The sequence below is a fragment of the Oncorhynchus kisutch genome, linkage group LG8 (genome assembly GCF_002021735.2).
Source record: "Oncorhynchus kisutch isolate 150728-3 linkage group LG8, Okis_V2, whole genome shotgun sequence".
In the NCBI taxonomy this organism is placed as follows: Eukaryota; Metazoa; Chordata; class Actinopteri; order Salmoniformes; family Salmonidae; genus Oncorhynchus; species Oncorhynchus kisutch.
In genome coordinates, this window is record NC_034181.2 from 47,924,390 (window position 1) to 47,952,252 (window position 27,863).

The following is a 27,863-nucleotide window of genomic DNA, read 5'->3' on the forward strand; positions in this document are numbered from 1 at the left end:
GTGCGCCATTCCTTGCTAAACCTATCTGTCATTCGGGATTGGCTAGTGTCTGTGTTGCTCAAACTAATCGCCAGGCTTGAATACATTTATAGAAATCTATTGGTGGATTCTACAAATCGCATAATTTTGCCACGTGAAAAGACCTGTGGCTATTGGCCTTTGCAATTTTCGGGGGCGGTTCCTTTTCTGGTTAGCTGGGTGAGGGGGGGTTCGATTATCTGGCACTGGCTTTCCCATGAGGGGAGCTTGAACCTGGGTGAAAAGGGATTGCATTCGTTATGGAACTGGGCTACCTCCGGGCGTGTGCCAGGTTCCCCATCCAAAACCCATGGCTAAATAGGTTCAAAACAAAAGTGAAGTAGCCTAGGCTAGATTAAGCACTTGTAGTAAAGATTTGCTTGATAAAAACGCTATATCTACTTTCCTAATGAAAATTCGTTTAAAAAAATCTAACATATATTTTATGGACGATCGTTCTATGTTGACAATTTGACCAAGCGGTACAGATTGCGGTACGATTTGAGATAGGCGCTCCTCGCTGCTTTTGCCCGTTCACCATAGAGCGGTGCACCGCGGCTCAGGTTAATAGAACTCCCTCCGTCTGAAACCGCGTGAGAAAGTTGCCTTTGAGGCAAGCTAACATTATATTTTGTTGTGCTGGTATAGTGGGGGTTGTTATTATCAAAACATTTACGAAACCTTTCTTGCACAACACCCCCATTTACGCGAATACAGGCTATTCTTCGGATAATGAATATTAATTTATACCAAGCATTCACCACAAGCTATTGCGGCAAGTCAAATTGCAATTAACTTCTGTGGATTTGTTTCAGCAGCCTACGCTTCTCATGACCGCGTTGTGGGTTTGGCTTGTTGACTAACTGGAGTTTCGGGCTATTCGGATATTGCTGGGTGGACAGGATTACACGGTCTACATGAATAGGAGGACTAGTATGATACTTTTTTTGTCCTCACCTGTTCTTTTTCTCCCTTCTATGGTTAATACATGATCGTATGCTGGAGTAGCCTACAGCGAGAGAAAAGGAGATTCTTACATGCATCATTCACCGGAGCACCGCTGATAGAGAGTTGACGGGAGATCTATGAGGACAAATGGTCGGACGTGTTTGTGGCATTTAACGGACAGTCTCGGAAGGAGCTAGGATGAATTTATCGTAACCTGGAGCATCCTCGCGCCTGTCCCTATTTTGTTAGCAGACGGGTTTATCAGGAACCGGGCATCTGCCGAGGTAGAACGATGTATCCCCAGGGTCGACACCCGGTAAGGTTGGCCAGTGAAACGCATTCCCCATCCGCAGATTCTCTGCACTCATTTGTCATGTTGAACCATTTTAGCATTTGTATAGCTCTGTATGCCCACGATGGCGGGTCGGTCGAAGTTCCTTTGTTTGTTCATTGCCTTAGCGGCTGTCGGCATGTAACATTTCTGTAATGAGTTTATCATGATGCACTCCCAGTAATTCGGGCAAGACGTATATCGCACATGGCAGCGAATGCCGTATAGCTTTTTGTCTTAATTCACTACTAATTAGCCTACAGCTAAAGTATTTGAAATTCTTCATCAGATGCAGAAACACAGGTTTTGAATGATGTGTTTTCTTATTTAAATGTTCTTATTTTTACAGACACCCCACCAGGCCCCAGGCCAACCTTTCAAATTCACCATCCCAGAGTCACTGGACCGCATCAAAGAGGAGTTCCAGTTTCTCCAAGCTCAGTACCACAGGTGAGTGGCTGTTCAACACACATACACACACATACTCTGAGGCCAAGATGTCACTGTTTGTGTGCTCAGACTGTATAGGTCATTACATGCAGATGTAATTGTTGAGCCAGAGGGGTGGTGTCTGAGGTCAGATTATTATAAATCCCCTCTTATTCCCCATGTGTGCAACTGCATGTTGCTTGCTTTGGGACTAGTGAGAGGTAAAGCAGTGAGCTGGAATGCCCTGCATGATCACAGTATCAGGCAGTAGGCTATATTGCTGCTACTATAGCCCTAGACCTATAACTGTTACTGGAAAAGGGTAAACAAATATTTATCTTCCATGATTCCAAGAGGTTTAGATGACCATGTTTATCTGAACTGAATTTGGAATGTTTTCTGGTTGTGTTCAGGATTGGTGGATGGTATCTGAGGCCTCTTACTTTGTTTTGATTGTGTCCCTGTCTTCGGCAGTTTGAAATTGGAGTGTGAGAAGCTGGCCAGTGAGAAGACAGAGATGCAGAGGCACTATGTTATGGTGAGTCCAATCAGCACAATCTATGTTCAACTCTCAACCAGTCAACTTGTAGATGTTAACACTGTCAATGTGTGGCTAGATATAATTGCCACATTGTACATGCAAGCTTACGGTTAACTCTTATTGTTGCTCACACACACATGAACAGGACACACACTCATCATTTACAAACACACATTGTCTCTCACATGCTGTGCTCAATGATTTCCAGTACTTTATTGAGTTGGAGTGAATACCACATTTTAAGGTTGTTTTGTCCTTTTCAAACAGCAGTAGTATTATTCACATATCTCTCTTATGGCCAAGAAGCAGTCTACATTGAGATGTAGGAAATTGGAATTTACTGTAATCCTAGTAACTCCAACTCTGTCATCCACAGTACTATGAAATGTCTTACGGGCTGAACATTGAAATGCACAAACAGGTAAGCCTCACACACTCTTCTCTATCTTTCCTCTATAGTGTGTGTGTGGGTTCACCCAGGGAATGAGCTTTTAGCCTGCCAGGGAACTGGAGTGTGTTTTATCAGAGTTTATCAATGATAGATGGTGCTCTGTTTCTCTCTAGTTAGACCCGGTGATACGAGCCCATAGGCAGGATGAATTACACTGATTGATTGGTATTGTCTGGGGGAGTAGCCTGTTTTATTGCATTGAAGAGGCTGGGCTGGGGAAGGCATAGGAATCAATCACGGAACTCCCTGATCCAGGAAATGCAAAGGAGCACTCCCATATATCACACACACAAGTTTGCCCCACAGGACCAGAGCACTCTGGCTCATAGCATTTACCAGTAATTACCACAGAAATCGATTGGTCAGGACAGAGGAAATTGGAGGTGGATTGGCCTGGGTGGTTTGCTGAGGGAGGATTTATGTGGGTTCTATGTCTCCCCCTCTCTCTTTCGGATACTAATGCATGCCTCCTATTGTGAGGGAGATGCCGTTTCTGCTCATTGTCTCCAGAGTGGGGCGTATTGTGAGTGATGTATCCGTACTGCCTCCTCACTGTAGCCTGTTGCTCTGGCCACTCCAGCCCCAGGCTAATGTGGCCTCTCCTTGGAGCAGTGGAAGCTGCTGAGGGGAGGACTGCTCATAATAATGGCAGGAACGGAGCAAATGGAATGGCATCAAACGCATGGAAACTATTTAAACTGACATTTTTGTCCGATAGCTGATATTTTCCTTGCCAAAAAAAACGATACTGATATTTAGAATTTTAGCAGCCTTTTTAAGCATAATAGTACAGTTAAATAGTTAACACACACATGGATGCAGCGGTCCAAGGCACTGCATCTCAGTGCAAGAGGTGTCACTACAGTCCCCAGTTTGAATCCAGGCTGTATCACATCCGGTCGTGATTGGGAGTCCCATAGGGCGGCGAGCAATTGGCCCAGCGTCATCCAGGTTTGGCCAGAGTAGGCCGTCACTGTATGTCCCCATTACCAGTAAAACATAATCAAAACCTATTTCTTTCACTTACTTGCTGTGCTGTTTCGTTGTTCTGTCGTTTCATTCTGAACCAGGATTTCATCATGCATGTCAAGCAGTGAAGTTTCAGCTGTGTCTGTCCATGGCCTCGCTTCCTCAGTGCGCACTGTGTTGGTTTCCATCTTGTTCCGCTGTGTATGTAGCATTTCACATAAACCCTGTTTTTTTTGTTGTCTGCATTGAAGTAGCGGTCCTTGTACATAGCATTGAGCATGGTGGTGACACAGTAAAGCGAGTGCCACCGAATCGCTTGTTCACAGCCTGCGTGCAGTTTTGTTGCGCAGTCGTTTCAATGCCATGACGGTGGGTATCACATCTGCTGCAGGCGCAGGTGATGAGCTTATTTCTCGAGTCAGTTGTTCGAATCGAGCTAGTGAGTGTGTTCATGTTCTTAAATTCCATTGAAATGGCAGCAGCGGTATGACTACCAGCACATTCATGAGCATGCAATACGACTTTTCTCAGTACGAAATCCTCAGCGACCCTCTGTGCTGTCAGATTCCAAATGCTCATGGGGCTGATATCGCTGGTCCAAATGTCAGTCGTGAAGCTAATAGCAGTGACGCAATTGTATTAAAATGTTTATTCTTTTAATGTTTATTTTTTTGCAGTGATGCTATTACTGTGTAACTCCGGTAGGGCAACATCTGAAAAATAGCGCTCTTGGTAGTGTGTACTGGTGCTCGACCAGTCTACGAAAGCCAGGATCACCCACGACAGAGAATTGTTGATTGTCAAGGGCAATGAATTCCACTATCTTGGCATTTTAATGAAATGTAGCTTTTGAGTTGTCTAGATGAAATTTTCTTACTCTATCAAATGACTGTTCAACTTGTTGACTGCTCGATCCACACAGCAGATATTGTGGGCTAGGTTAGGAATGCTGTGTTGCACGTGTAGCGCAAAATTTTACATTGCGTCATTACGTCACATTATACAGGTATGCACATCAGCTTTGATATCGGTTTTGCACATCGGCGTTAAACCAGACGTCGGGCTCATGCCGACGTTGGCATTTTTGGCTAATATCGTCCGATTCCGATAAGTTCACAGATATATTGTGCATCCCTAATGGAAACTAGAGGTCGACCGATTAATCGTAATGTTTTCAAGTTCAAGTTTTCATAACAATCTGTATTTTTGGACACCGATTTGGCAGATTTTTAAAAAATGTATTGTTAATTATTATTATTTTTTGTACACCTTGATTTAATCTTTATTTAACTAAGTCGGTTAACACATTCTTACTTTCAATGATAGCCTAGGAACGGTGGGTTAACTGCCTTGTTCAGGGGCAGAACGGCAGATTTTTACCTTGTCAGCTGGGGATTCAATCTTGCAACCTTACAGTTAACTAGTCCAATGCTCTAACCACCTGATTACATTGCACTCCACGAGTCCTGTCTGTTACACTAATGCAGTAAGCCAAGGTAAGTTGCTAGCTAGCACTAAACTTATCTTATAAAAAACAATCAATCAAATCAATCATAATCACTAGCTAACTACACATGGTTGATGATATTATCTAGCGTGTCCTGCGTTGCATGTAATCGATGCGGTGCGTATTCATGAAAAAGGACTGTAGTTGCGCCAATGTGTTTATGGTTAGGTATAACCATAAACATCAATGCCTTTCTTAAAATCAATACACAGAAGTATATATTTTTAAACCTGCATATTTAGCTAAAAGAAATACAGGTTAGCAGGCAATATTAACCAGGTGAAATTGTGTCACTTCTCTTGCGTTCATTGCACGCAGAGTCAGTGTATATGCAACAGTTTGGGCTGCCGAATTTGCCAGAATTGTACGTAATTATGACATAACATTGAAGGTTGTGCAATGTAACAAGAATATTTAGACTTATGGATGCCACCCGTTAGATAAAATACCGAACAGTTCCGTATTTCACTGAAAGAATTAACGTCTTGTTTTCGAGATGATAGTTTCTGGATTCGACCATATTAATGACCTAAGGCTCGTATTTCTGTGTGTTATTATATCATAATTAAGCCTATGATTTGATAGAGCAGTCTGACTGAGCGGTGGTAGGCACCAGCAGGCTCGTAAGCATTCATTCAAACAGCACTTTCGTGCGTTTTGCCAGCAGCTCTTCGCAATGCTTAAAGCATTGCGCTGTTTATGACTTCAAGCCTATCAACTCCTGAGATTAGGCTGGTGTAACCGATGTGAAATGGCTAGCTAGTTAGCGGGGTGCGCGCTAATAGCGTTTCAAACGTCACTCGCTCTGAGACTTGGAGTGGTTGTTCCCCTTGCTCTGCATGGGTAACGCTGCTTCGAGGGTGGCTGTTGTCGATGTGTTCCTGGTTCGAGCCCAGGTAGGAGCGAGGAGTGGGACGGAAGCTATACTGTTACACTGGCAGTACTAAAGTGCCTATAAGAAAATCCAATAGTCAAAGGTTAATGAAATACAAATGGTATAGAGAGAAATAGTCCTATAATTCTTATAATAACTACAACCTAAAACTTCTTACCTGGGAATATTGAAGACTCATGTTAAAAGGAACCACCAGCTTTCATATGTTCTCATGTTCTGAGCAAGGAACTTAAACTTTAGCTTTCTTACATGGCACATATTGCACTTTTACTTTCTTCTCCAACACTTTGTTTTTGCATTATTTAAACCAAATTGAACATGTTTCATTATTTATTTGTGGCTAAATTGATTTTATTGATGTATTATATTAAGTGTTCATTCAGTATTGTTGTAATTGTCATTATTACAAATAAATAAATAAAATCGTCCGATTTAATCGGTATCAGTTTTTTTTGGTCCTCAATCGGTATCGGCGTTGAAAAATCATAATCGGTCGACCTCTAATGGAAACCATGATGTATTTGATACCATTCCACCTATTCCGCGCCAGCCATTACCACAAGCGCGTCTTCCCTAATGAAGCTGCCACCAACCTCCTGTGGCTTGGAGCTCCTGTCTCTGCTGCCTGGGTGTTTTGAGTTTTAGGAGAATGGAGAGCAGGCCCATTGTCCTGTTCAAATAAAGGTATTGGGGCTGAATTCTAAACTCACTCCTAGGGACTTTACGTAGATCCTAACGGAATTGAATGGAGCTCCATTAACTGGTTTGGTATTAGGTCTAGCTCCATCTTGCCCTCTGATAGGTTGAAATTTAGCCTATCCAGTCCTCAGGTGAACTACAGAACCAGCAGTACCTGAGAGTTAAAGGGCGCCTGCACTTCCTGATTTGGCCTTGTTTTTCTTGCACTGCTTATTAAGAAATGGTAGCGGCCATGACTGAAGGTAAACGAGAGTTTGATTTGGGAGTCTTTGACATTCAATCACAGCAAACTGTAGCTAGTCAATTTGAGTTACAACATTATTGAAAGTAAGCTGGCAACATGCATCAAACGTCATCAGGTTTGCTTGATGATGAGCTAGCTAGCTTCCTCTCACATTACATGTTAAGGAGAGGCTATGTAAACTCCTCTCACTGTCAACAGCAAACCTAACATGTGTAAATATTTGTATGAACATAAGATTCAACAACTGAGACATAAACTGAACAAGTTCCACAGACATGTGACTAACAGAAATTGAATAATGTGTCAATGAACAAAGGGGGGGGGGGGGGGGGGGGGTCAAAATCAAAAGTAACAGTCAGTATCTGGTGTGGCCACCAGCTACATTAAGGACTGCAGTGCATCTCCTCCTCATGGACTTTGCCAGTTTGCCAGTTCTTGCTGTGAGATGTTACCCCACTCTTCCACCAAGGCACCTGCAAGTTCCTGGACATTTCTGGGAGGAATGGCCCTAGCCCTCACCCTCCGATCCAACAGGTCCCAGACGTGCTCAATGGGAATGAGATCCGGGCTCTTCGCTGGCCATGGCAGAACACTGACATTCGTGTCGTGCACGAAATCGCGCACAGACCGAGCAGTATGGCTGGTGGCATTGTCATGCTGGAGGGTCATGTCAGGATGAGCCTGCAGGAAGGGTACCATATGTGGGAGGAGGATGTCTTCCCTGTAACGCACAGCGTTGATATTCAAATCAAATTTATATAGCCCTTCGTACACCAGCTGATCTCTCAATGTGCTGTACAGAAACCCTGCCTAAAACCCCAAACAGCAAGCAATGCAGGTGTAGAAGCACAGTGGCTAGGAAAAACTCCCTAGAAAGGCCAAAACCTAGGAAGAAACCTAGAGAGGAACCAGGCTATGAGGGGAGGCCAGTCCTCTTCTGGCTGTGCCGGGTGGAGATTATAACAGAACATGGCCGAGATGTTCAAATGTTCATAAATGACCTAAAAGACCATAAGGATGCAGTCGATGATATAGAGTACAGTATATACGTATGCATATGAGATGAATAATGTAGGGTAAGTAACATTATATAAGGTAGCATTGTTTAAAGTGGCTAGTGATATATTTACATTTCCTATCAATTCCCATTATTAAAGTGGCTGGAGTTGAGTCCGTGTCATTGTCAGTGTGTTGGCAGCAGCCACTCCATGTTAGTGGTGGCTGTTTAACAGTCTGATGGCCTTGAGATAGAAGCTGTTTTTCAGTCTCTCGGTCCCAGCTTTGATGCACCTGTACTGACCTCGCCTTCTGGATGATAGTGGGGTGAACAGGCAGTGGCTCGGGTGGTTGATGTCCTTGATGATCTTTATGGCCTTCCTGTAACATCGGGTGGTGTAGGTGTCCTGGAGGGCAGGTAGTTTGCCCCCGGTGATGCGTTGTGCAGACCTCACTACCCTCTGGAGAGCCTTACGGTTGAGGGCGGAGCAGTTGCCATACCAGGCGGTGATACAGCCCGACAGGATGCTCTCGATTGTGCATCTGTAGAAGTTTGTGAGTGCTTTTGGTGACAAGCCGAATTTCTTCAGCCTCCTGAGGTTGAAGAGGCGCTGCTGCGCCTTCTTCACAATGCTGTCTGTGTGAGTGGACCAATTCAGTTTGTCTGTGATGTGTACGCCGAGGAACTTAAAACTTACTACCCTCTCCACTACTGTTCCATCGATGTGGATAGGGGGGTGTTCCCTCTGCTGTTTCCTGAAGTCCACAATCATCTCCTTAGTTTTGTTGACGTTGAGTGTGAGGTTATTTTCCTGACACCACACTCCGAGGGCCCTCACCTCCTCCCTGTAGGCCGTCTCGTCGTTGTTGGTAATCAAGCCTAACACTGTTGTGTCGTCCGCAAACTTGATGATTGAGTTGGAGGCGTGCGTGGCATGATGTCAGGTAGTCATTGCCTGCAATGACAACAAGCTCAATCCGATGATGCTGTGACACACCGCCCCAGACCATGACTGACCCTCCACCTCCAAATCGATCCTGCTCCAGAGTACAGGCCTCAGTGTAATGCTCATTCCTTCAACGATAAACCCGAAACCGACCATCACCCCTGGTGAGACAAAACCGCAACTCGAGAACTTTTTGCCAGTCCTGTTTGGTCCAGTGATGGTGAGTTTGTATCCATAGGTGACGTTGTTGCCGGTGATGTCTGGTGAGGACCTGCCTTACAACAGGCCTACAATCCCTCAGTCCAGCCTCTCTCAGCCTATTGTGGACAGGCTGATGGAGGGATTGTGTGTTCCTAGTGTAACTCGGGCAGTTGTTGTTGCCATCCTGTACCCTTCCCGCAGGTGTGATGTACCGATCCTGTGCAGGTGTTGTTACATGTGGTCTGTCACTGCGAGGATGATCAGCTGTCCGTCCTGTCTCCCTGTAGCGCTGTCTTAGTTGCAATTTATTGCCCTGGACACATCTGCAGTCCTCAACCCTCCTTGCAGTATGCCTAAGCCACATTCACGCAGATGAGCAGGGACCCTGGGCATCTTTTATTTTGGTGTTTTTCAGCGTCAGTAGAAAGGCCTCTTTAGTATCCTAAGTTTTCATAACTTAATTGCCTACTGTCTGTAAGCTATTAGTGTCTTAACGACCGTTCCATATGTGCATGTTCATTAATTGTTTGGTTCATTGAACAAGCATGGGAAACAGTGTTTAACCCTTTACAATGAAGATCTGTGAAGATAATGTGGATTTTTACGAGTTATCTTTGAAAGACAGGGTCCTGGAAAGGGGAGTTTATTTGGCTAGTTTCATTATAGTATCATAGCCTATGATACTAAGCTATCAAATAATGGCCTGTAGCTGTTAATGAATAATCAACTAAACTTAGCTACTTACCAACACACCAGTCTCATGTTTGACAGTTGACAGCCCAAGTAGAAACTAGTCGGATGTGATCCATATCCTGGACATATGCCCATGATTGATCAACTTTATCGGAATCCCATTTTCTGTAGAGTAGCTATTTCATGAGAAAGGGCAAGTACTAACCACACGTTTTGTCTGGTGAAGAGGATCCAGTCGACAGGTTCGTTTTGCGTGACCGGGTGCCCTTGGTGAGCAGGACTTGCTCATTTTCTACCATTCCATTGGTCCTCCACCCGCACAGGGCACCAGGCCATGTAAAGGCAGCTCGCCCAGTCTTTTCACAGAAAACACTGGATCACAATAGGCAAAAGGGGGAATTAATTGTTGACGTACAGTGCATTCAGAAATTATTCAGACCCCTTCACTTTTGATATTTTGTTGCGTTACAGCCTTATTCTAAAATTGATTACATTTTTCCCCCCTCAATCTCACACTACTCCATAATGACAAAGCAAAAACAGGATTTTTGTTTTCTCAAATGTGTGTGTAATGTAAAACATAAGTATTCAGACCTTTTACTCAGTACTTTGTTGAAGCACCTTTGGCAGCGATCATAGCCTCGAGTCTTCTTTGGTATGAACCTACAAGCTTGGCACACCTGTATTTAGGGAGTTTCTCCCATTCTTCTCTGCAGATCCTCTCAAGCTCTGTCAGGTTGGATGGACTACTCAAGGACATTCAGACACTTGTTCCGAATCCACTCCTGCGTTGTCTTGGCTGTGTGCTTAGGGTCGTTGTCCTGTTGGAAGGTGAACCTTTGCCCCAGTCTGAGGTACTGAGTGCTCTGGAGCAGGTTTTCATCATGTTTCTCGCTCTACTTTTGCTCAGTTCATCTTTCCCTCGATCCTAACTAGTCTCCTGGTCTCTGCCGCTGAAAAACTTCCCCATGCTGCCCCCATGTTTCACCGTAGGGATGGTTCCAGGTTTTCGCCAGACGTGACGCTTGGCATTCAGGCCAAAGAGTTTAATCTTGGTTTCATCAGACCGGAGAATCCTTTAGGTGCCTTTTAGCAAACTCCCAGCGTGCTGTCATGTGCCTTTTACTGAGTGGCTTCTGTCTGGCCTCTCAACCATTAAGGCCTGATTTGGGGGAGTGCTGCAGAGATGGTAGTCCTTTTTAGAAGGTTCTTCCATCTCCACAGAGGAGCTCTGACAGAGTCACCATCGGGTTTTTGTATAGACAGGTGTGTGCCTTTTCTAAATCTTGTCCAATCAATTGAATTTACCACAGGTGGACTCCAATCAAGTTGTAGAAACATCTCAAGGATGGTCAATGGAAACAGTCTGAATACTTATGTAAATAAGATATTTCAATTTATTTATAAATGTGCACAAATTTCTAAGCCCATGTTCACTTTGAAATGATGGGGTATTGTGTGTAGATTGATGAGGAATTTAAATTTTTTTTAATCCATTTTAGAATAAAGCTGTAACGAAATGTGGAAAAAGTCAAGGGGTCTGAATACTTCCTGAATGCACTCAAGTAAGCCAAACCAACCCCGTAAGTCATGACACAGTCACTTACCAAACTCTGTTTATGACCCATATTATCCTATTTACACTTTAGTAAATTTTGACACTGGAATTCATGTTTCTGACCGGTATCGATGCCACAGGCCGTTTCAAACCAGAGAAGTTGGTTATAAAGGGCAGTTGATATTTAAGAGAGTGGGGTGGTTCTGAAATTCAACATATGTCCTCCTAGTCCCTGTAGGGCTCACTTTCTCTGCCACCTGGCAGGCCCTGTTGCTCTGGTCACACCCTCTGACCTATGACCTGAAGGCCTCCAATCACTGCTATCCTAGGTGATGACTTGAGAACTCATCATGATTGGGATGTGTGGTTTGTTTTGTCACCTACTACCCTAGTTGAATGCTCTGCGAGAGCGTCAGTCTACTCAATGACGACAGGCGATCCTTTCAATGTAACCCTCTGGCATGTGTGATAACCACCATACTGTCTGACTTTTGGAGTGTGGTTGGGTAAGAGACAGGCAGGTAAATCACACTTACCCACTTTGGCCCAAAGCTCTGGGTCACATTATTATTTCCTTAACCATCCCTTAATTAATCCCGTTAGCTCCCTCTAGTGATGTTACGTTTGATGCCAGTGATCCGATTCATGCATTGAAATCGCTAAGCAGTTTACTTCGAAGCAGTGGGCAGATTTCACTTTATCAGAAGCATGTAATCACTGACAATTGAAGCGTTGTTTTGTCGAACAGCCACCTGATTGGTTTGGTAGAAGGCAAAAAGGCTACCCTGGTGCGACGTCATCTATAATAATTTGCCTGCTCTAAATTATTTTGACCAGCAGGTACAACTACTGTACACTGTGTTGATCAAAGCCTCAAGTAATGAACTTATTTTTTACACAATTGACTGGAAATGATCAATGCTTCAGGAAGCTTATTACCCTGTAACTAGCTCCCTCCCGCGTGTTTAGCTTAGCGGGAGTGTACTGGACACAGCCTATTCCTGGCCTGCAGTACCTATCTGCTGGCTAAGAATACCCCTCAGACATTCTGGGAAAGCACAGTGGGAGAGGCAGGTATTTTATTGCCTAGCCAGGTATTATAGGTTATCTGGTGTGTTTCTAGGAGCTTGCCTACAGCAGGTGTGTGTGTGTGTGTGCTTATGATAAGCCTGTCAGGCTGGGCTTCTGAGGGCGTGTCACATGAGGACATGGCCTATAGCTGGGCTGCTAGAAGACTGGCTGGAGGAACTCAATTCATCAAATGTATTTTATAAAGCCCTTTTTACATCAACAGTTGTCACAGTGCTTTACAGATACCTAGCATAAAACCCCAAAGAGCAAGCAATGCAGAAGCACAGTGGCTAGAAAAAACTCCGTAGACGGCAGGAACCTAGGAAGAAACCGATAGGAACCAGGCTCAGGGATGGCAAGTCCTCTTCTGGTGCAGCCATGTTTTTATTTTATGGAGATTTGAGGCTGTATGTATCAAGCGTCCCAGAGAAGGAATGCTGATTTTAGGCTCAGTTTAGCCTTTTAGATCACAATGAATACAATTACAAGGACAGGGGGGACCTGATCCTAGGTCGTCACTTCTGCAATGAGAAACTTGATACATATGGCCTGCACTCCATTTTTCTCATCAGCCTTTCAAAGGAAAATGGTCTGCGTCGTGAGTGTGTGCATGTGTCTGAGTAATATCCCATTACTGCATTCGGAGGCTCCTCTAGTTCCCCCTGTACCCTGGCCTGCCTCGTATCAATTTGTTTGGCCGATATGTAATTTCAGCTAGATCATCTGATTTGCCCCCTCCGTGGGGATATAGGGTATCCAGCCAATCGCAGTCACCTCCGGGGGCCGGATGCCCGGACATGGTTATGAGAGTGGGACCAAATTAAATTAGTAGTGATGAGATTATTTTAAGCGCCGATGGGAGTGGAAGAATAGAAGTGAGACACGGTGAAACCTAATCTAAGGCTGACATGATAGCAAGGCTGGGGCCTGTCTTTGATTCACTGCTTTGTGTCTGTGTCTGCACCAGAGTATGTGAGCAAAGCTGGAGTGGCGCTAGGAGCAGAGCGTGTCCATTTTAAATGGAGTGCTGGAGCATCGTCCTTCTCACCTGCTCCAGTAGAGCTCAGGGCATACTCGTCCCAGCATGCATTTGTAGGCTACTTGTGTGCTGCAGTAGCCCCTAGCTTTAGCTGCTGTCATGGAATTCACAAAATATTTTCATAAGGAAACTGATAAAACACTTGGGTGCAAAATCATGGTGACTTACAAAGATGAGGAGCACCAAGAGGAAGAGCGGGAGTGCAGTGATGGTAGTGTTCACAACAAAAGAGTCATTGTGAATCTGAAAATACATGGTGTACTTACGTGCACTTGCTAACAGAAAGGAATGAGGTGGGTAGCTAGTGTGTATAAATAAAAAATCTGATCTCTTAAGTTGATTTCATTTTCGTTCTATTATCTATTCAATAGGCTATTGTTGATTTTGGCCCAAAAGGCCTGACATATATTACCTCTTTCATGGAGCATTCTGTTTTGCTAGGGTTATTTTGGCTAAAAACCTTTTAGGCCTACCTAATAGAGAATATTTTTTTTTTGCCCTGCCGAGCCTGGCAAGAGTGTGTTCTCCGCTGCTGGCCTGCTTTCCAGGCTCCATTGCATGAGCCTGAAGCTTGACGTTCATGCCAAACTAGTATGTCACACACGCAAATGCTTCACAATTGTATTTACAGTGGGGGGAAAAAAGTATTTAGTCAACCACCAATTGTGCAAGTTCTCCCACTTAAAGATGAGAGGCCTGTAATTTTCATCATAGGTACACTTCAACTATGACAGACAAAATTAAAGAAAAATAATCCAGAAAATCATATTGTAGGATTTTTAATGAATTTATTTGCAAATTATGGTGGAAAATAAGTATTTGGTCAATAACAAAAGTTTATCAATACCGTCCGGTGTGTTCCCAAACACACCGCCCGGGCAACGAAGGAGTGGCTTTGTAAGAAGCATTTCAAGGTCCTGGAGTGGCCTAGCCAGTCTCCAGATCTCAACCCCATAGAAAATCTTTGGAGGGAGTTGAAAGTCTGTGTTGCCCAGCAACAGCCCCAAAGCATCACTGCTCTAGAGGAGATCTGCATGGAGGAATGGGCCAAAATGCCAGCAACAGTGTGTGAAAACCTTGTAAAGACTTACAGAAAACGTTTGACCTCTGTCATTGCAAACAAAGGGTATATAACAAAGTATTGAGAAACTTTTATTGACCAAATACTTATTTTCCACCGTAATTTGCAAATAAATTCATAAATTCTACAATATGATTTTCTGGATTTCTTTTTCTCATTTTGTCTGTCATAGTTGAAGTGTACCTATGATGAAAATTACAGGCCTCTCTTATCTTTAAGTGGGAGATCTTGCACAATTGGTGGCTGAAAATACTGTTTTGCCACACTGTATTTGTAGGCTACAGCCTTGAAATAATTGAAATAGGCTAATCATAATATAGCCTAAATAAACTGAAATATAAATGCAACAATTTCAATTTCAAGTTAGTTCATATAAGCTGTCTGGGTGGCTGGTCTCAGACGATCCCGGAGGTAAATAAGCAGGATGTGGAGTAAAGGTTGACCGATTATGAATTTTCAACGCCGATACCAATTGGAGGACCAAAAATTGTAATAATGACAATTACAACAATACTGAATGAACACTTATTTTAACTAATATAATACATCAATAAAAATCAATTTAGCCTCAAATAAATAATGAAACATTTTCAATGTGGTTTAAATAATGCAAAAACAAAGTGTTGGAGAAGTAAAAGTGCAATATGTGCCATGTAAAAAAAAGCTAACGTTTGAGTTCATTGCTCAGAACATGAGAACATATGAAAGTTGGTGGTTCCTTTTAACATGAGACTTCAATATTCCAAGGTAAGAGGTTTTAGGTTGTAGTTAATAGAGTATTTATAGGACTATTTCTCTCTATACCATTTGGATTTTATATACCTTTGAGTATTGGATGTTCTTATAGGCACTATAGTATTGCCAGTGTAACAGTATAGCTTCCGTCCCTCTCCTCGCCCCTACCTGGGCTCGAACCAGGAACACATCGACAACAACCACACTCGAAGCAGCGTTACCCATCGCTCCACAAAAGCCGCGGCCCATTAGGCTGATGGGCTTGAAGTCGGGTGGCATCCCTAAGTCTAAATATTCTTGTTACATTGCACAACCTTCAATGTTATGTCATAATTACGTAAAATTCTGGCAAATTAGTTTGCAATGAGCCAGGCGGCCCAAACTGTTGCATATACCCTGACTCTGCGTGCAATGAACGCAAGAGAAATGACACAATTTCACCTGGTTAATATTGCCTGCTAACCTGGATTTCTTTTAGCTAAATATGCAGGTTTAAAAATAGATATTTCTGTGTATTGAATTTAAGAAAGGCATTGGTGTTTATGGTTAGGTACAAGTCGTCCAACGTTTGTGCTTTTTTCGCAAATGCGTGTTTGTTAAATCATCCCCCAGCATTGCATCGATTACATTGCATCGATTAGGACATGCTATAACTAGTAATTATGATTGATTGTTTTTTATAAGATAAGTTTAATGCTAGCTACCAACTTACCTTGGCTTCTACTGCATTCGCGTAACAGGCAGGCTCCTCGTGGAGTGCAATGAGAGGCAGGTGGTTAGAGCGTTGGACTAGTTAACTGTAAGGTTGCAAGATTGGATCCCCCGAGCTGACAAGGTAAAAATCTGTCATTCTGCCCCTGAACAAGGCAGTTAACCCACCGTTCTTAGGCCGTCATTGAAAATAAGAATGTGTTCTTAACTGACTTGCCTAGTTAAATAAAGGTATAAATAAAATACAAAAATCGGCAAAATCGGCGCCCAAAAATACAGATTTCCGATTATGAAAACTTGAAATCCGCCCTAATTAATTGGCCATTCCAACCATGTGGTTACACATGGTTTGCGGTTGTGAGGTCAGTTGGACGTACTGCCAAATTCTCTAAAACAACGTTGAAGCTGGCTTATGTTATAAAAATGAACATTATTAAGTGCTCTGGCAACAGCTCTGGCACACATTGCTGCAGTCACAGCATGCCAATTGCACGCTCTCTCAACTTGAGACATCTGTGGCATTGATTTGTGTGACAAAACTGCACCATTTAGTGGCCTTTTATTGTCCCCAGTAGGGTTGCATATTTTGGGGAATATTCAGAGGCAGAAACTTTCCGTGGGAATATATGGGAATTAACGGAAATATATGCAAATTAATACCATTTAAATGTAGATGTTTTTTTGCATTGGATATATTTACCATATCATATGGAGACTGAAACATAAACCATTTACCTTTATAATAAGTAGAGATTGCAAATGATTAAATCCCTCCAATAGAAATAAAAAACGATTTAGTTACGAATTGAACTTTAATTAAATGAGTTAACTCTTCACATGGGATGATTTCACCGAACAGCAAAAGAAAGGGAATATTGAATGATCCCCAATGATCCATCGCATCTCCCTAAAATATTTTCAACATAATGATAGTCTAGACACTAAAGCTTTGGTTGTCTTCCTCTCAGGCTTCCATGTCTTCTCCCTGGACCTCCTCATTGTCCACCTCTTGAACATCAGACTCTGAGGCCTCATCTTCACTCTCACTTTCCAACCTTGTTGAGGATAGCTCGTTGTCAGGCTCAAAAAGCCTAAAATTTGGCTGAATAGCGACCAATTTCTCAACCCTTGTATTGGTCAGCCTGTTGCGTGCTTTGGTGTGTGTGTTCCCAAACAAGGACCAATTGCACTCTGAGGCGGCTGATGTTGGTGGGATTTGGAAGATGATGGAGGCAACCGTCCCCTCAGATCCACAGTCCCTTCCACCAGGTGGCTGATGAGATGTTGGCATGACTGCCATATTGCATCTCCATCCCAAAGCCCTTGCTTGGAAGTGTACTTCACCAGACTGCCGAGAACCTTGCCCTCATCCAGGCCAAGGTTGCTGAGACACGGTAGTGATGACACCAGAGGCCTTGTTGATCTCTGCAACTGACAGGATGCTCTTGCCAGCATACTTGGGGTCCAACATGTATGCTGCTGCGTATATCGTCTTCACGCTTTTTGATGTATTTCAGAACTGCAGTTTCCTCTGCTTGGAGCACAGTGAAATGGGCAGGGCAGTACAGATTTCTTCTCTTACATCTGCAAGCAGAGTCTGAACATCAGACAGGATGGCATTGTCTCCCTCAATCCGCGCAATTGCTATAGGTTTTAGGCTACCACTCTCTCCCAAAATACATCATCCAGTAGGATCCTATTGATCTGCAGACTGTGATATGGCCATTTCTTGAAGAGACTCCTTCCCCTCCAGGAGACTGTCAAACATGATGACAATACCACCCCAACGGTTGTTGCTGGACATCTTCAATGTGGTGCGCTTATTCTTTTCACTTTGCTTGGTGAGGTAGATTGCTGCTATTACTTGATGACCCTTCACATACCTAACCATTTCCTTGGCTCTCTTGTAGAGTGTATCCCTTGTTTTAGGTGCCAGGATGTCCTTGTGGAGCAGATTCAATGCATGAGCAGCACTACCAATGGGTGTGATGTGAGGGTAGGACTCCTCCACTTTAGGCCAAGCAGCCTTCATGTTCACAGCATTGTCTGTCACCAGTGCAAATACCTTCTGTGGTCCAAGGTCATTGATGACTGCCTTCAGCTCATCTGCAGTGAGACCGGTGTGTCTGTTGTCCCTTGTCTGTGCTCTTGTAGAGGTAAGAAGTTTTAGGTTGTAGTTATAAGAATTATAGGACTATTTCCCTCTATACCATTTGTATTTCATTAACCTTTGACTATTGGATGTTCTTATAGGCACTTTAGTATTGCTAGTGTAGCAGTATAGCTTCCGTCCCTCTCCTCGCTCCTCCCTGGGCTCGAACCAGCAACACAACGACAATTAGCGCGCGCTAACTAGCTAGCGATTTCACTTCGGTTACACAAGCCTCATCTCGGGAGTTGATAGGCTTGAATTCATAAACAGCGCAATGCTTGACACACAACAAAGAGCTGCTGGCAATATGCACGAAAGTGCTGTTTGAATGAATGTTTACCCGCCTGCTTCTGTCTACCAGTCAGATACTTAGATACATGTATGCTTGTATGCTCAGTAAAATTATATGCAACGCAGGACACGGTAGATAATATTTAGTAATATCATCAACCATGTGTAGTTAACTAGTAATTATGATTGATGGTTTTTTATAAGATAAGTTTAAAGCTAGCTAGCAACTTACCTTGGCTTACTGCATTCGCGTAACAGGCTCCTTGTGGAGTGCAATGAGAGAGAAGCTGGTCGTTATTGCGTTGGACTAGTTAACTGTGAGGTTGCAAGATTGGATCCCCGAGCTGACACGGTGAAAATCTGTCGTTCTGCCCCTGAACAAGGCAGTTAACCCACCGTTCCTATGCCGTCATTGAAAATACGAATGTGTTCTTAACTGATTTGCCTAGTTAAATAAAGGTATTTAAAAAATAAATAAACATTTAAATAAAAAAATCGGAAAATCGGAGCCCAAATATATATAATATATATAATATATTTCCGATTGTTATGGAAACTTGAAATCGGCCCTATTTAATCGGCCATTACGATTTAATTTGTCGACCTCCTTCCAATACACGTTGCCTGTGGGCATCAGAGGTGAACCAGTTGCATACACAGCTCAAACAAGACATTCATCACCATTTCTCTGACTACGTTCCTCCATTAAGTCAAAAAAACTTCTGAATCCAGGCGAACCATGAACTGTTGCTATCGATAAGGTGTCTGATTTCATAATTTTATCCTTGAATAGAAGTAGAGGGACTTTTGTCAGAGGTTGTTTGCTGTGAGCGCTGACAGAACTTTATACACTTGGCTAGATGATTCTGCTGCATATGCATTCTTTGCATATGATTTGGCACAGCTTTTGCAAATGTACACAGCTTTTCCTTCTACATTAGCTGCAGTGAAATGTCGCCACACATCAGATAGTGCCCGTGGCATTTTCTTGTAAAGATTAGAAGAAACGAGTAGAAAAAAAGACAATTCCATGTACAGATAAATAGTTAAGCAGTTAGATTAAACAACTCCTTTGTAAGATACATGTTTTAAAATGAAACGTGTATGGAAACAGGTGAATTTACTAATTAACAAAAAATAATGTATTTGTTAAATCCCAAATTGTTTGCATAGTCAACTTACACACACGCTTATCCCACCAGACATGCCACCAGGGGTCTTTTCATAGTCCCCAAATCCAGAACAAATTCCAGAAACGTACAGTATTATATAGAGCCCTTATTGCATGGAACTTGCTATCAAATATTGCTCAAATAAACGGCAAACCTGATATCAAAAAACAGATAAAGCAACACCTCGTGGCACAACGCCTATTTGATCTAGATAGTGTGTGTGTATGCATTGATATGTAGGCTACTTGTGCCTTTTTAAAAATGTATGTAGTTCTGTCCTTGAGCTGTTCTTGTCTAATGATGTTCTGTTTTGTGTGGACCCCAGGAAGAGTAGCTGCTGCTTTTGCAACAGCTAATTTGGGATCCTAATAAAATACCAATTACCAAAAATCTCATTAGTGTACAAGATCTTGAAAATCAGCTGTACATGTGATGGAGTGCACTGCACATGTGGTGGAAGATGCAAGAGAGTTGCAATTCTGTTGAATTGGGGATAGTTTAACCAAAATATGTTAAGACCTAGAATTGCCTTGTGTATCCCACAAAAATGGTTCACTGTTATAAGCAAACTTTTTTGATGAATTTTAAGCAAAATTCCTCAAATTCCAGGGCTTAATTAAACCTCTTAAGCCCACCCGAGACGCAATCATCTCATCTAGCCATCAGCAAATGCGCTACGCCAAATGCTAATAGCACTCGTTAAAACTCAAACGTTCATTAAAACACACATGCAGGGTACTGAATTAAAGCTACACTCGTTGTGAATCTAGCCAACAAGTCAGATTATTAAAATGCTTTTCGGCGAAAGCATGAGAAGCTATTATCTGATAGCATGCAACACCCCGAAATACCTGAATGTGACGTAAACAAAAGAATTAGCGTAGCCGGCGCTACACAAATAGCAGAAATAAAATATAAAACTTTCATTACCTTTGACGAGCTTCTTTGTTGGCACTCCTATATGTCCCATAAACATCACTATTGGGTCTTTTTTTCTTCGATTAAATCGGTCCATATATACCCAAAATATCAATCTATGGAAACTGTGATTCAGAAAAAAACAGTTTCAAAACGCTACGTCATTTTTTTAAATTTAAAAAGTTGACGATAAACTTTCACAAAACACTTCGAAATACTTTTGTAATCCAACTTTAGGTATTAGTAAACGTTAATAATCTATCAAATTGATCACGGGGCGATGTGTATTCAATAGCTCCACGTCTTGAAATCTTGTTCCGAAATCTCTCTTCCAAAACTTCCTGTCGGAGACCGGATGGAAAGTGGTCTCTTCTTCGTTTGACCAAGAAACAACGGGAAGGCAATTGACAAGACTGGCGACATCGGGTGGAAGCTATAGGACTTGCAATCTCAGCCCCATTTAATTTGGTGTCCCTTAAACAATACAGGCAAGTGGCGCATTGATATATTTTCCAGTTTTCAGTGATCAGTTTTTCTTGCGCCTTTCGATGAAACACACGCTCTGTTATAGTCACAGCTGTGACTTAACCAGTTTTAGAAACGTGAGTGTTTTCTATCCACACATACTAATCATATGCATATACTATATTCCTGGCATGAGTAGCAGGACGCTGAAATGTTGCGCGATTTTTAACAGAATGTTCGAAAAAGTAGGGGGTAGGCTTAACAGGTTTTAACTTCCCATGGAATATTTCAGGCTAAATTTCATGTAGCCTATTTGAAATGATGAGCGCTTCTTACTGTCACATTTTCATGTTTATTAAAGTACTTTTCATTAAAATCATATGGTTTTGTTTCAATACTTCAAAGCCAAATGGTAGGTCCAAGTAGTCACAAAAATAGATTGTTGGTTAAATTGTGATTTTTAATTTTGAAATGGATGGAGCGAATTTGGAGTAGCAGCTTTTCCTCACTGCTCGGATTTCCAACAGCTAAACTCCACTCACATGCTCTGGTTTGCACACGTATGTCTGTGGTGCACTCGAACGTATGTATGCTAACAACTGCATGTGCCCCCCACCAAGTTAATTGTGTGTATGGAGTCATTCATACCCATATTGACTAATATGTGTTGTGTGCATTGAGCCCATGCCGTGACCAATAGCAGCAGTTGCTCCTATGAGCAGTTAGATGTCTGCCTTCTCCTTCAGTAAACTCTCCAGTATCACACATACATAGGGATATCAGGTGGAGTTGACCTATGGTGTACTTGGAAGCAATCAGGCTGAAACGGGGAGGGACATGCCTGAACTTGTCCTCTAATTTTCATTGCACAACCTTCTTGTTGCAAAAAGTTTTGCTATGGTGTGCACTAATGCTTACACCCCAGGTGGAGTTGACCTGAACATACTAGCTGTGAATACAAACGGGAATCCCTTTGGATCTCAGTGCACGGCTGAATGTAGTTGTGCGGCTATTCCAGGTTTTTGTTGACATTGCCCATACTTATCCATCCATCCTCTACTCTATCCAACAGACCGAGATTGCCAAGAGGCTCAATACCATCTGTGCACAAGTCATCCCCTTCCTCTCACAGGAGGTAAGTGTGTGTGTTCACAGTACTATGAAAGGTCTTACGTGCTGAACATTGAACGGCACAAACAGGTAAGCCTCTTGCAATCTTCTTTCGCTCCCCTGTATTGTGTGTGTATGTGTGTGCCCATGCAGCACCAACAGCAGGTGATCCAGGCAGTGGAGAGGGCCAAGCAGGTCACCATGGGTGAACTCAATTCTGTCATCGGGGTACGTGTCCTTCCCGGTCTACCACCCACAGTAAATGCACTCTACTACAACTTCCTGTGTTTGTGTGTACTGTGATGGTGTGTGTATGTGACATTTTATTACTGAAATATTACGGAGTCATTTACCCAAGGATATGATACTACTGTGTTTGGCAACCATAAGATCTGCTGTGTGTAGGCTGCTGTTTTGGATTTTCTCAACGGTTCTGGGAAGCTTTGGAGGGGGTGGGGGCTTTGCTCGATGGCTGTGGCATGGGGTGGCAGTTGCCATTTGTGTCTTAATTGCAGGATTCTAGTGTGTGTATAAAGAGGGTTTGAGCGTCTGGTCCTCTCACCAAGCTGTCAGTCACCCTGTTTATGTGTGTTAAATGAGTGTAATGAAGCGTGGCCACCCTCTCACCTCTCCCCCCCCCGCGGCTTACCCTAAAGGCGTCAGCATTCTTCAGTTCGGCTGGCACATACTCCCTTAAGACCTTTGCTTGAAAAACAAGAAAAAATGGCAAGAGTGTACTGTCTCTATTTGGAGACGTATAATTAATCTAAGATGACTCAATTTTACATCTAACTATGTAAGATGTTTTGTGCAGTGTTTCTCAATAAAAACAATGCATGAAAATGATTTGTCTCTCATTGAAGAATCCCTACTGTTAACCAATCCCCAATGAAGGGGCGTAGATAATATATGCACAAACTCTTCCAAACAGTTTCGGCTGGGAAGCATGTGGACACCTTAACACCCCCTAACACACAGGGCTCCCCTTGCCACCACCAATACCTCCCCTCCATTGACTCTCAGTGTGTGAGGGAGAGCGTCCTTTGCTGTGCTGTTTTGGCACAGCGAACAAGGGCTTGGATGGTGCGTGTGTGTTTTGGAGGGCAAGCCCAGGGATTAGCGCTGTGAATGAGTAGGCATGGAGATGGGGATAGAGTGCTGTGGCGTCTCTCCTGTGGTTCTCTGAAGGGGGGTTGCTTAGTCAATTAGGTGAGATAAAGAGGGTTGACCTTCACCACTGCCCCTCCCCCACTCTACTGCTGAAATCTCCCTCCCCCCGTGGCAAACCTCAGGGGTTTGATTCCCGTGGCTACTGTCTGAAGACGCAATAATTTATGTTTTGGAACACAAAAGCATTTCACGCTCAGACGAGCACCTGATTTGGTGTGAAAGACACAGAGACCTGACAGCTAAACACCCCCAATCCAGCAGAGCCCCCACCCTCCCTGGCCTGCAGGCAGCAGCTGTAGCTCTCTAACCCCCTCCTCTCGTAACCTCCCTCAGGCTCTGGGCTGTGATCCCAGCTGTCACCATTGTTTATTGTTTGACCCCAGAGGGAGGTGTGTGTGTGTGTGTTAAAGGGGAGGTTTACTGCCTCTGACATTATTTGTAAGCATGCCACGTCGTTGAAAGCTGCTCTTGATGGAAACACTGAAGGGTCATGAATTCCTCTATATATTTTCACATTGATCACTCGGCTCCGTTTGTGTATTAATGCCTTGTCGTATTGATTGACACACTTTCCAGTGGTAGGCCATATTGATTATGGATTAGTAATTGATTGCTTCTCCCTCTCTCTCTCTCCTGTAGCATCAGCATCTGTCCCACGCGCACGGCCCCCATGTCCCCCTCACCCCCCACCCGGCTGGGCTCAACCCAGCCCACTTGGGGGGAGGGGCCAGCCTGCTCTCCCTGTCCAGTGCCCTGGGGGCGCCACCGCACCACCTGGTGGGCAAAGAGGACAAGAAACACCTGGCAGAGGCCGAGCAGCTAAGAGGTGAGCAGCAGCCACACCCACTGTTACTAGGCCTGCACCTAAGGAGTCATCTGTCTAGCCCGCCCACATAGACAGACCAAACTGACAAGACTGTATCATCATTGTGTTTGTTTATAATAAATATACTGAACACCACAAGTGCAGGGCTCAGGATTAGAATTTCTTTCTTTTTGTGTGTTTTGTCGTGCCTCCCTCGTGTGTGCCCTGATGACCTTATCACCTTGATGCTGTGTCATCGTTGCTATGGGAACAGAGCAAGAGCCGGGCACAGTAAGTACTTCCTGTTACCTCTGGCTGCATCCTCCTCCTCATATCCTCCCCTACTCATTCCAACGTTCACACCTGTGTATATATGTATATTGTCTGTCTGTCGGAAGTTTACATTCACCTATACATTTAAACTCAGTTTTTCACAATTCCTGGCGCTTAATCCTAGTAAAAATTCCCTGTCTTAGATCAGTTAGGATCACCACTTTATTATAAGAATGTCAGAACAATAGTAGAGAGAGTGATTTATTTCAGCTTTTATTTCTTTCATCACATTCCCAGTGGGTCAGAAGTTTACATGCACTCAATTATTATTTGGTAGCATTGCCTTTAAACTGTTTAACTTGGGTCAAACCTTTTGGATAGCCTTCTACAAGCTTCCCACAATAAGTTGGGTGAATTTTGGCCCATTCCTCCTGACAGAGCTGGTGTAACTGAGTCAGGTTTGTAGGCCTCCTTGCTCGCACATGCTTTTTCAGTTCTGCCCACAAATGTTCTATAGGATTGAGGTCAGGGCTTTGTGATGGCCACTCCAAAACCTTGACTTTGTTGTCCTTAAGCCATTTTGCCAAAACTTTGGAAGTATGCTTGGGGTCATTGTCCATTTGGAAGACCCATTTGCGACCAAGCTTTAACTTCCTGATGTCTTGAGATGTTGCTTCAATATATCCACATAATTTCCCTGTCTCATGATGCCATCTATTTTGTGAAGTGCACAATTCTCCCTTGCAGCAAAGCACCGCCACAACATGATGCTGCCACCCTCGTGCTTTACGGTTGGGATGGGGTTCTTCGGCTTGCAGGGCTCCCCCGGCTTGCAGGGCTCCCCCTTTATCCTCCAAACATAACGATGGTCATTATGGCCAAACAGCTCTAGTTTTGTTTCATCAGACCAGAGGACATTTATCCAAAAAGTACAATCTTTGTCCCCATGTGCAGTTGCAAACCGTAGTCTGGCTTTTTTTATGGCGGTTTTGGAGCAGTGGCTTGTTCCTTGCTGAGCGGCCTTTCAGGATATGTCTATGTAGGGCTCATTTAACTGTGGATATAAATACTTTTGTACCTGTTTCCTCCAGCATCTACACGTGTCCTGGGATTGATTTGCACTTTTCGCACCAAAGTACGTTCATCTTTAGGAGACAGAACACGTCTCCTTCCTGTGCGGTATGACGGCTGCTTGGTCCCATGGTGTTTATACTTGCGTACTATTGTTTGTACAGTTGAACGTGGTACCTTCAGGTGTTTGGAAATTGCTCCCAAGGATGAACTGGACTTGTGGAGGTCTCCAATTTTATTTCTGAGGTCTTGGCTGATTTCTTTAGATTTCCCATGATGTCAAGTAAAGAGACACTGAGTTTGAAGGTAGGCCTTGAAATGCATCCACAGGTACACCTCCAATTGACATAATTTATCAGAAGCTTCTAAAGCCATGACATTTTCCAAGCTGTCACAGGCACAGTCAACTTAGTCCATGTAAACTTCTGACCCACTGGAATTGTGATACATTGATTTACAAATGAAATAATCTGTCTGTAAACAATTGTTGGAAAAATTACTTGTCATGCACAAAGTAGGTGTCCCAACTGACTATAGTTTGTTCCCAAAACTATAGCTTGTTCACAAGAAATTTGTGGAGTGGTTTAAAAATGAGTTTTATTGACTCCAACCTAAGTGTATGTAAACTTCTGACTTCATGTGTGTATGTATATCACACACACCAGTCAAAAGTCTGGACACACCTACTCTTTCAAAGGTTTTTCTTTATTTTTTACTATTTTCTACATTGTATAATAATAGTGAAGACCTCAAAAGTATGAAATAACACATATTGAATCATGTAGTAACCAAAAAAGTGTCAAATCAAAATATATTTGAGATTCTTCAGAGTAGACACCCTTTGCCTTTATGACCGCTTTGCCAACTCTTGGCATTCTCTCAACCAGCTTCACCTGGAATGCTTTTCCAACAGTGTTGAAGGGTTTCCCAGATATGCTGAGCACTTGTTGGTATGCAGTTGCCATACGAAGCGGTGATGCAGCCAGTCCAGATGCTCTCTGACCTTGTAGGCTGTGTCATTGTCGATCAAGATTACCACAGTGATGTGGTCTTCAAACATAATGATGGTTTTGGAGTCATGCGCAGCAGCGCAGTCGTGGGTGAACAGGGAGTACAGGAGGGGACTAAGCATGCCATGACCAGCCCTTCAAAGCACCCTTCACTGCCCCTGAATTGTGAGCAGATTGCTCCTCCCACTCTCCTAATCCCACGCTTAAAGGGTCTCATTGTGTTTAATACAGCCACTGACAGGGGGGAGCATTGTATGACCTGAGAGAACGGCGGAAAATTGCTTGTGTTTTGTGGGTCAGCAATCTGCTTTCTAAAGCCTTTAAATAATGTTCCCCCTGAGAGGGAGGGTGTGTAGGAGCCTTTGGCTGGGGACAAGGAGAGGGGAGGCATGGGGAGAAAGAGGGGGGGCCTCCCTCCCCCACGGCCTGTCTGTTGGGGCTGTGTGTAGGTCTCTGCTGCTCCTGGAGGCACATTTTCAATGACCGATTTAGGCCTAAATGGACTCCAACGTGATGGGCTAATCCACAGAGTCAGGGGAACTGGGGGAGGGGATGGTGGAAGTGAATCTCACACACACAAGTACACACTGCCCTTTAGCTGCCGCTGGACAGAGCTAGGAGAGGGAGGACTGATAGAGCGGTAGAACAACTCGTACTAATCAGGGCCTTCTCGCTGTGTTGCTCCAATGTGCCCGAAATGAATATGTATGTGTAACCCCACCACTATTTAAATGGTATAGTTGTGGGGACTGCATGACACAAGGGCTTTGACTGAAGACTGGCAGACAGCCCCACCTTGGCCTATAGCACATACAGTGGGGAGAAGGAGTATTTGATACACTGCCGATGTTGTAGGTTTTCCTACTTACAAAGCATGTAGAGGTCTGTAATTCAACTGTGAGAGACGGAATCTAAAACAAAAATCCAGAAAATCACATCGTATGATTTTTAAGTAATTAATTAGCATTTTATTGCATGACATAAGTATTTGATCATCTACCAACCAGTAAGAATTCTGGCTCTCACAGACCTGTTAGTTTTTCTTTAAGAGGCTCCCCTGTTCTCCACTCATTACCTGTATTAACTGCACCTGTTGGAACTCTTTACCTGTATAAAAGACACCTGTCCACACACTCAAACAGACTCCAACCTCTCCACAATGACCAAGACCAGGGAGCTGTGTAAGGACATCAGGGATAAAATTGTAGACCTGCACAAGGCTGGGATGGGCTACAGGACAATAGGCAAGCAGCTTGGTGAGAAGGCAACAACTGTTGGCGCAATTATTAGAAAATGGAAGAAGTTCAATCCCAATAGAAAATCTTTGGAGGGAGCTGAAAGTCCATATTGCCCAGCGACAGC

The 27,863-nt window shown here is 43.5% G+C and overlaps 1 protein-coding gene across 4 annotated transcripts in view; it reads left to right on the forward strand.

Annotated features, from left to right (window-relative positions):
• Nucleotides 1-301: 301 nt before the first annotated feature.
• The window catches only part of LOC109895046 (transducin-like enhancer protein 1), a 50,949-nt gene continuing 23,387 nt past the window's right edge, over nucleotides 302-27,863 (forward strand). For 2 of the 4 annotated variants that reach the window (XM_031830471.1, XM_031830470.1), the window contains exons 1-8: nucleotides 302-1,282; nucleotides 1,647-1,747; nucleotides 2,201-2,264; nucleotides 2,644-2,688; nucleotides 22,135-22,197; nucleotides 22,326-22,430; nucleotides 23,982-24,168; nucleotides 24,422-24,438. In XM_031830471.1, the coding sequence (XP_031686331.1) occupies nucleotides 1,259-1,282; nucleotides 1,647-1,747; nucleotides 2,201-2,264; nucleotides 2,644-2,688; nucleotides 22,135-22,197; nucleotides 22,326-22,430; nucleotides 23,982-24,168; nucleotides 24,422-24,438 (606 nt within the window). In that variant the 5' untranslated portion in view covers nucleotides 302-1,258. The remainder of the gene's footprint in view (nucleotides 1,283-1,646; nucleotides 1,748-2,200; nucleotides 2,265-2,643; nucleotides 2,689-22,134; nucleotides 22,198-22,325; nucleotides 22,431-23,981; nucleotides 24,169-24,421; nucleotides 24,439-27,863) is intronic. The other 2 variants (XM_031830472.1, XM_020488698.2) reach the window with 2 other exon arrangements.